At 34.4% G+C, this 10,402-nt stretch overlaps 1 protein-coding gene across 3 annotated transcripts in view; it reads right to left on the reverse strand.

Annotated features, from left to right (window-relative positions):
• Positions 1 to 6,807: 6,807 nt before the first annotated feature.
• Positions 6,808 to 10,402, reverse strand: part of ETAA1 (Ewing tumor-associated antigen 1) — a 13,429-nt gene continuing 9,834 nt past the window's right edge. For all 3 annotated transcript variants that reach the window (XM_014532089.1, XM_014532090.1, XM_014532091.1), the window contains one exon: positions 6,808 to 7,763. In XM_014532089.1, coding sequence (XP_014387575.1) covers positions 7,645 to 7,763 — 119 coding nt within the window. In that variant the 3' untranslated portion in view covers positions 6,808 to 7,644. The remainder of the gene's footprint in view (positions 7,764 to 10,402) is intronic.

Raw genomic sequence — 10,402 nt, forward strand, 5'->3', positions numbered from 1 at the left:
CCGGATTGCGAGAGAGCGCAGGCCAGGCCAAGGAACCCCACCTGTGCACGAATCCGTGCACCGGTCCTCCAACATCCCCCGAGGGGTCCCAGATTGCGAGAGGGCCTCTAGTATTGTGATAACTATGTAAGGTACCTGGTGGATACTGGAGTTATCCGGGAAAATACTTTGTAAAGTGTGTGAATGTCTAGCCACCATGCTTGTACACCTTAAACTAATACAAAACAATATTGAATGTAAACTGTAAAGAATAAAACTTTTAAAAATAAAAAATGTATTATGTGCATATATTTTGAAAGTCCCCATATAGTATCATACAATAATCTCTATCTTCTCCTCCCACTTCCTAGAACCATTATGCTTATTCATATCGTCAAATGTAATTCTGACTGTTGCTTCCAGTGTATTAGAGTATACTCTATGGCAGAGAGTTATTATTGTAGTCTTCACATCCCTTGGGGCCCCACAAAGACCTTTTTAGAGAGCCTGTGAAGTCAAAATTGTTTTCATAATACTACTAAGACATTACTTCCTTTTCCACTATTTGTGCATTTACATTAGTGATTTCTCAGGCAAGGGTAACAAAACTACATCAAACTACAAATTTTTTGCACAGCAAAGGAAACCATTAACCAAATGAAAAGACAACTAACTGAATGGGATAACATAGTTAAGGGGTTAATATCCAAAATTTATTTTAAAAAACTTATATAACTTGATATCAAAAACAACCCAATGAAAATGGACAAAGGACCTGAATAGATACTTCTCCAAAGACATAAGATGGCCAATATATGTATGAAAAAATGTTTAATGTCACTAATCATCTGAGAAATGAAAATTAAAATCACAATGAGATATCACCTCATACTTGTCAGAATTATTATTGTCAATAAATAAACAGCAAGTGTTGGTGTGGATGTGAACAAAAAAAAGGTATTTCACTTATTGCCTATGGTGAAGCAATAATTAATTTTATCAGATTTCAATTCCTGAGTATATATCTTTTTAATATTCTGAGATCATATGAGAAGTCAACACAAAAAAAACTTCCTTTCGTTGCATATTAGTGTGTGACATTGCTTCAACAAATGGTACAAGTGTAGTTAGTTGCTTTTTCACATGGAATACCATTTTCTTGAAAGAATGACAAAGTATGATTCTGCAGACGTAGGTATTTGGCACACATTATTTCAAAAAGAACATTTGCCTGTTATTTTGAGGAAAACAACAAACATTTTTTTGGTCAATGATAAAATCCAAGCTTTCAAGCAAAACTTAGAATATTGGAAAACTTGTAACAGCTACCAGGAGTTTGATAGCTTTTTAACACATGGAAGATATTTCTTGATATTACTGGTAATAGTAAAGAAAGGTGATTGTATAGTGATGTGTCAGCATTTGGGAGCTGTGCATAACTCACTGAACCTATATGTTCCAAACAACCATTGAATGATGATATTTACACGTGAGTAAAAGATCCATTCAAGGCACAAAATAGACCAATTGATTTCAATATACCAGGGCAAAAAATTCATTTGACTTCAGATTCTACATTTATTTATATATTTCAAATTTTTATTATGGTAAATTGCACATAACATAAAATTTATACTCTTAACATTTTAAGTGGTAAGTTCAGTGGTTTTAAATACATTCATAATGTTGTACATCACCTCTACTGTGTTGGGGAGCTCATAGCTGGTGTATTAAATCAGGAATATGCAGATTATGACCTACTGAATGAGGAGGCACAAGCCACCACAAGAGGTTGACAGGTAGCTTCCTCAGCATCAGAGCTCCACTTTGGGGAAATGAAAATTCCAGGGGTCATTTTGATTAAAGGCCGTTTCAATAAACTCATACAAAAGAAGTCACAAGATTTATTGCTTACAGATCCTAGAAATGAGGAGGGTGGAGGGGCACAATGAGCCAGGGGAGGGGCAGTCTTCCATCCCAGGTCATAAGCCAGGGGATAGAGAACATGGTAGCAAACACCTCTTATTATAAGGTGGTTAGGACAGAGGTCACTGACTTTTCATGGGCTCAGCTCTCTAAGTGAATATTTTACTCCAGGAAAAATAAAGAAGGAACTTGAAGTAGGGATCCTAAGCTCTGGTTGTCATACTACAAAATGCCTGGGAAGCAACTCAAAATAGCCTTCTCATCACAACCATCATCCATATCCAGAACTCTTTTCATCTTGTAAAATTGCAACTTTAAACCCAATTAACTATACCTCCCCATTCCCTGCCAACCCTTGGCAACCACCATTCTACTTTCTGCCTCTATGATTTTGACAACTCTAAGTATTTCACATAAGAGGAATCATACAGTTTGTCTTTTTGTGACAGGTTTGTTTCAAGGTTCATCCATGTTACAGCATGTCAGAATTTCCTTCCTTTTAGAGGCGAATGTTCCACATTTTGCTTATCCATTCACAAATTGATGGACACTGGGTTGCTTCAATTGTTTTAGCTATTGTGAATAATGCTGCTATGAACACTAATGTACAAATACAACCAACTTTATTTTTAATAAACAGCATTGAGGTATATTTCACATGTAATACTAGTAAATTACACATACTTCAAGAGTACAACTTCATACAGTTTTATGTATACACTAGAGGCCAAGTTATTGAATTCGTGCACAGGTGGGGTCTGGCCGGCCCACACTGATAGGGTGATCAGGCCAGGCCAGCTGGGGGGAGGGGCCATGGGCAGTTGGCCAGCCATGGCCCTGTCCTCTGGTCAAACTCCTTGTCAAGGAGATAATTTGCATATTATTATATAGGACGGTAAACATACCCATTACTACCCCCATCCCGTTTTGTTATCCCTCATTCATTTTTCCCTGCTCCTCCCATCCCCACCCAGTCACTGATCTTTGTGTCACATTAGTTTGCATTTTCTAGTTTTAGATAAATCATAAAACTTTTTACCATTTTATATTGCCATCAACAACATGAAAGTTCCAGATGTTACCAATACTTGGCATAATCAAGTCTTTATAATTTTAATCATGTGTAGTGATATCTCATTGTTTTTTTCATTTTCCTAATGACTAGTGATGATGGACGTCTCGTGTGCTTATATGCCATCTATTTAACTTTTTGATGAATTAGCTGTTCAAATCTTTTGCTCCCCCCTCCCTTTCATTTGGGTTGTTTTGTCTTATTGTTGAGTTTTAAGAGTAATTTATACTTTCTAGACACAAATCCTTAGTCAGCACATATGTGGTTCACAAAGATTTTTCTCGTTTGAAGGTTGTTTTACTTTTTTTTATGGTATCCTCTGAAGCACATTAATTTTGATGAAATATAGTCTTAAAAGTTTTGTATTTAGATCTATGATATACTTGTATAGCATGAGGTATAAAGTGGATTTTCATTGTATATGGTATTCAATTACAGCACAATTTATTGAAGTTTTTTTTCTATAGTTGCCTTTGTAAAAATTCACTTGTCCATGTGTGAATATAGCTATAAACTGTGTTTCACTGATCTATTTGTCTAGCTGTATGTCACTACCAGTCTTGATTTCTATAGCTTTATTTACAAGCCTTGAGATCAGATAATGTGTTTCAACTTTATTCTTTCAAAACCATGTTTAGCAATTTTAGGTCCTTTGCACTTTCATTTGAATTTAAAATTTGTCTGTTTCTACAAACTTTAAATTCATATGAAAGTGCAAAGGACCTATCAAAAATTGGCTTTTGATATTGATTGGGATTATGTCAAATCTATAGATCTGGGGAGAACTAGTATCTTACTATGAGCACAGTACCCCTATTTAGTTCTTTTAGCAATGTTTTAGACTTTTCAGTGTACAAGTCTTCCATGTTTTTTGTTAGATTTATCTCTAAGTACTCCATATTTTTAAATGGTGATGGAGACTTGACTTGGGATGAATATACAATACAGTGCATGGATGAAGTGTAGAATTGTATACCTGAAACCTGCAATTGTTAACCAGTGTCACCCCAATAAATTAAAAAAGAAAAAAGCATTTGTAAATGGTATTTTACTTGTTTCATTTGTTGCTAGATATAGAAATGTAATTTACTTTTGTATATCAATGTTATATTCTGTAACTTTGGCAAATATATTACTTCTAGTAGCATTTTTAATAGATTACATTGACTTTCTAAATAGGTGATCATGTTGTCTGCAAATTAAGTTACATATCTTCTTTTCAGTCTGATTTTCATTATTTTCTTGCCCTATGAACCTCCAGCACAACACTAAATACAGAAATGAGAGCAGACATCAGTCTGTTCCCAATCTTAGGAAGGAAACAGATTTTCACCATTATCATGTTACCTATACTCTTAGTAGATGCTCTTAATCAGGTAAAGAAGTTTCTTTCCAATCAATTAATTATGTAACTTTTCTTTTACAGTTGTTAATAGTGAATTTCATTGACTTTCAAATGTTAAAAACTAACCCTGCATTCTTGGGATAAATACCATTTAGTCCTGATGCAACGTTCTTTTTTCATGTTGGACTTGCTTTGCTAAAAATTGTGTTTAGAATTTTTGCACTTATGCTCATGAGGGATATTGTTTTTTAGTTTTCTTTTAATGTCTGTTTCAGGTTTTAGGATCTGGACAACACTCACCTCACAGAATGAGTTGGGAAATAGTCCACCTCTTCAATTCTATGGAATTGTTTGTGTAGAATTGGACAGAATAGGCTAAAGGTACTCTAGACAGGAAGCAAGTGGTAGGCAAGGAAGAACTTAGGTAAATATCCCTAAAATATGTTATTTTGGCATAAGGATTATTTTAGGCTAGGTGATTTTAAGAAATAGCATACATGGGAGAAGTGCTAAAAACCAACCTGAAGTTACCCTTTGTAAAATACTCACTTGTAAGGGAAATCTTTAATTGTAAGGGTGTCTCTCTCCCTGTATCCAAAAGAGGGGGATAATCTGACCTCTAGAAACTCTTATCAATGCAGAAGGCAACCACTTACATCTGCATAACACCCAAAATCTTTTGTCTTCAGCTGATGATATTTAAGATGGTATTTTCAGCCATTTTGGCAACTTACTCATTTTTCTGGTCTTTCCCATGTATATAGTACATAAACATGTTATTAATTTTTTTTTTCCTGTTAATCTGTATTTATTTACAGGGATGTCTCAGCCAAGAACCCAGAAGAATAGAAGGAAAATGATTTTTCCTTCCTACAGAGCAATAGCCTATATCACATAGCCTACGTGTGTAATGAGGTTTATTATCTATGTTTAAATTACATTCTATGATGTAATACAGTGGCTAAGTCAACTAACAATGCATTTCTCAGAATGTATCCCCATCAAGTGGTACATGAATGAATTTATTTAGGTTACTATATTTTCTTAGATGCATAATAAAGGCTACCTAGAAAGCGTTACTCTACTGTACAGGGATAAGCAAAAGTAGGTTTACAGTTGTGAGAAGCATGTAAGAAACTGATGACAATAAAGAACTCTGTGCCAAAGTATGCTTGAATATAGTAAGTAGACTCTAAGAATGTGTGAAACAATAAAGGCTGGCCATTTGAGCACTAACAAGATTGTACCTAAGTGAAGTGTACCATTGTGACATTCTTTTGAGTTAATAAAGCTATTGTAGCCCACCAGTGTGGCTCAAGGGTTGAGTGTCAACCTACGAACCAGGAGGCCGTGGTTCGATTACCTGTCAGGCACATGCCTGGATTATGGGCTCAATCCCCATTAGGGGGTGTGCAGGAGGCAGCCAATCAATGATTCTCTTTCATCTCTGATATTCCTATCTTTCTCACCCCCTCCCTTCCTCTCTGAAATCAGTAAAAATGTATTTAAAAAATAATAATAAAGCAATTGTAATAATCTGCATATTTTTCCATACAAACAACTGTAATAAACCTATTGCTAACTCCTGAATATATAAAAATCTAATTTTCAAAATTATATGTCTCTCTACAGCAATACCTTAAAATGCACTTAATAATTGTAATATTATCATAGCTAAAAGACACCTGAATGGTGGTGAACAACAGGTATTTCACACTTATAACTTTCCTCAGGTCTCTTAAAGCCATTTGGGATGCATAAAGCATCCTTATTGCCTTTATGCCCTCTGCTTAGATTTTACTTCTGGCCTAGCAAATTCCAAACAGGCAAAAAGAAAAAAGAAGATTAACAGAAAAGAACAAATTAACAAAGTCAGTAAGTTAATCAAGAGAAAATTACATAGTATGGAAAACCAGAAATTATACCCTAGAATGATTCATTCTTTAACACAAGAAAATATGAGCATCATATTTAAAGTCCTTAATGTACTTTTACTTTATTTAGTTTTAGACTATAAAATAATTAATATGAAAACAAGTTATCTTATGTACTAATATTCTGCAGGAAATGGTATAATTGTTTAGGTAACCATTAGAATGCAAGAAATAATTCTAGCCCATCTGGCGTGGCTCAGTGATTGAACATCATCCTATATACTGGGAGGTCATGGTTGGATTCCCAGCCAGGGCACATGTTCAGGATGCGGGCTCAGTCCCCAGTGCGGGGCATGCAGGAGGTAGCCGGTCAATGATTCTCTCTCATCATTGATGTTTTTATGTCTCTCTCCCTCTCCCTTCTTCTCTGAAATTGATAATATATTTTTTAAAAATTATTCTAATCCCAGTAGTTTTAACTTGCCTTGTGACTTTCAGAATACAGTATTAATTTTTCATCCTCAGGATTCGGGCTCAGTCCCCAGTGGGGGGCATGCAGGAGGTAGCCGGTCAATGATTCTCTCTCATCATTGATGTTTTTATGTCTCTCTCCCTCTCCCTTCTTCTCTGAAATTGATAATATATTTTTTAAAAATTATTCTAATCCCAGTAGTTTTAACTTGCCTTGTGACTTTCAGAATACAGTATTAATTTTTCATCTATACAATAAAGCTGGATCAAATGATAACTAAAACTTTTGACAGTTCTCAATGTTAATGATGCTACATTACTTATATAGCCAACCCACTTTTTTCTAAATGAAACTTCTTAAATTAGCATTTTCCTTAAAAATGGTGGAAAGTTTCGAAAATGCATTGCATTTTAGAAAATTCGAATTCAAATCTATTTCAGACTAGGAATTGAAAACAATAATTTCCTTACAAATAAATTGAGTAATTTCCTCTAATCATGTTCCTAAGAATGTGCAAGTATTAATTAAACTTCAGAAATGTATAAAAACCTTAAGGAACAGTTACTAAAAGTAAAAATATTTAAGAAATCGTATCCTTTAACTTAGTAGGTTGAAGCTTTATGTTAGGAAAAAAAGCCCTATGACAATAAAAAATTAAGTAGATAACTATTTTTGATAATCCCCTGAGATCACAGTATTTAAAAAATAGATCTCCTTTCCTCTGTATAATTCTACTACATAACTGTTAACTCTCCTGAATTTCCAAAACTTACATGGAATTACTTTCACATACATCTCCAAGGAAAGTTTTCACTGATCAATGCAAACATGATTTATTAAATAAAGTAGAAGTCCATGCTTTATAACTCAGCATTAAATTTCTCACAGAGAAATCAAGAACAATGTTTCCTATCATCGATAGGTACCAACTGTCTTTGTTAAATCTTCCAACTACCATTTCACTAAAAAAGCCAAATTAAGTGGGAGCTGCCTTTACAGATGATGCCTGTGCCTTGGCCATTCTTCGAACCAGTGCTTCTTGTCGTTTTCTCTGAATTTCTTCAGGAGAATACTTCCTATTTTTCTCTTCTTCCTCTAAAAAGGAAACAAAATACAGGTACTAGTGTTACAGACTATAAAGCCATTCTTAAGATCTGTTTTGTTTTTTTTTAAGTATATTTTATTGATTTTAGAGAGGAAGGAAGAGGGAGAGAGAGATAGAAACATCACTGATGAGAGAGAATCCTTGATTGGCTGCCTCCTGCACGCCCCCTACTGGGGATCGAGCCCGCAACCCAGGCATGTGCCCTTGGCCAGAATAGAACCTGGAACCTTTCAGTCGGCAGGCCGACGCTCTATCCATTGAGCCAAACCAGCTAGGGCTTAAGATCTGTTTTAATTTTTACTTTTTTATTACCCAGAGTTGCTACATTGGTTTGGCCATTAAGTCACACTAAACTACTATATGTGAAATTCCAAGTACAGACATAATGATGTAGACCAAAAGAAAACAAAAAATCATTGATAAGTCTGTCCCTATTTGATGCACTCTTTTCAGTGTGATAAAATTCATTTGATTAAAAATGGTACATTTTGACTACCCAGCAAATAATTCTTGTGAATAATGACATCTAATTTATATAACAAACAAATACATTTTAAAAACGGATTTTAAATGTAAAGTAGTTAAAATATAATGAATTAAATTAGATACTAATACTTCAAATAGTGTATTTATAAGATAAGGTATATTCATATTCACCTCTATAGAACTCCAAGATTTCATTTCAGCCATTCAGGAGAAATATTTTAGCATGATAGAATGAAATCCAGCATGTCAATAAACATGTAACTCATTGTCAGGTATTATCTTTTTATTTGGAGGACACATATTATATGAACATTAGAAAATTATTTTAAAAAGCAAAATATATGAATAAATTCTTCAATTTGAATGTCTTTTTAATATATAAAAATGTGAAGCATTCTGATATAGGTATATTCTTATGCATACTTTAAATATACTATAAAATAAACAATGTTTCAAATTAAACAAATGAAAATAGAAAGTTCTATTTTAACAAATCATCCAATTCTATCTCTGCCAAAATACTGAGTTCTAATATAATGAATTTAATTCAATAGTTAAGTCACTTTGAGCTAATATAATAGATTATATTAAAAAGAATCAAGCTTTAAATAGCAAACCTATTTCCTCATTTAAATGCTTTAAAATTAAGACCATCACCTTAATACATCTTTAAATGACCTTGTATTGTATTCATAAAACTGTTTATGTTATAAAATCTGCCTTTCAGAGAAGAAAATAAGAATCTGTAGTATATCAGCAGCAAAATATTATTTATACTGACATCTAAATAAAGGTTCATAATTTGTTACAAGACATTTCTCTTGTTAACTAAGGGAAATATATCTAAAAATATATCACCTGTCTTCCCTTTCTTTCTTGGTATAATCTGAATGGGAGTGGGTGTTCAGGGTAAGAGATATGTATTTCGAGTAAATTCCCTAATGACTCTGATGTATTTTATTTCCTAAACTATTTATCTCAGAGTATAGCTTTTTTTCCTTACAGAAAAATACAAGATACTTAAAATTAGCCAGATTAATTATCTAATATTTTAGCCTCAAGCCTAAGAAACACAAGAAACTCAGAATACATGCACACACAGTTTACATTCAATTGACTATAAGTTTGGAAGGAACACAGGTTAATAATCCATGACGACAGAAAAGAACATAGCTCCCTAAAATGGGCCTTACAGTTGGCTTGGTGATATTCTGGAAAATAATTTCAAAGGATATAATAAAGTCACACCATGAAAATTTGATTTAGAGAGAGTCATCCATTTCTCCCATCAGCCCTTCCTTTAACTCAATCTGCAATAAAAATACATAGCAAAGTCTCAAACTATTGTAAGGTACAAAGCAAGAGTGACTCTTAATCTTAATCTAAAGCAGGGGTCAGCAAATTTTTTGTTGTTGTTGTAACAGGCCAGAAAGTAAATATGCTAACCTTTGCAGGTTATATAATCTCTTAATCTAACTGCTCAGCTCTGTCATTGAAGCATGAAAACAGCCACAGACAATACATAAACAAATGATGTGGCTCTGTTCAAATACAAATTTGTGTAGGGACAATAAAACTAGAATTGATTATAATTCTCAAAAGTCACAAAATATTATTATTCTTTTGATTTTTCAACCATTTATAACATGAAAGGCATTTTAGCATGCTGCTGTACAAAAACAGGCCACATAGGGTAGATTTGGACAGGCCATGGTTTGCCAAACCCTGCCTTCAAGGACTGAGGTTCTTAAATGAGTTTGTTTCAAAGACATCTGCTGAAGAGCAGTTTGCTACATAACAAAGTAAAAGGAAGTGTAAACAATAGAAAATATCAACAAGTTTAATATTCATTAGAATATTATATACTATACTAGAGGCCCGGTGCATGAAATTTGTGCACAGGTGTGTGTGTGGGGGGGTGTCCCTCAGCCCGGCCTGCACCCTCTCCAATCCTGGACCCCTCGGGGGATGTCTGACTGCCAGTTTCGGCCCCATTCCGCACATCCCTCTCAAAATCCGGGACCACTGGCTCCTAACTGCTCACCTGCCTGCCTGCCTGATTGCCCCTAACCACTCACCTGCCTGCCTGATCGCCCCTAACTGCCTCTGCTTGCCAGCCTGATCACCCCCTAACTGCCCCCCT

This window comes from Myotis brandtii, unplaced genomic scaffold (genome assembly GCF_000412655.1).
Source record: "Myotis brandtii unplaced genomic scaffold, ASM41265v1 scaffold84, whole genome shotgun sequence".
NCBI lineage: Eukaryota > Metazoa > Chordata > Mammalia > Chiroptera > Vespertilionidae > Myotis > Myotis brandtii.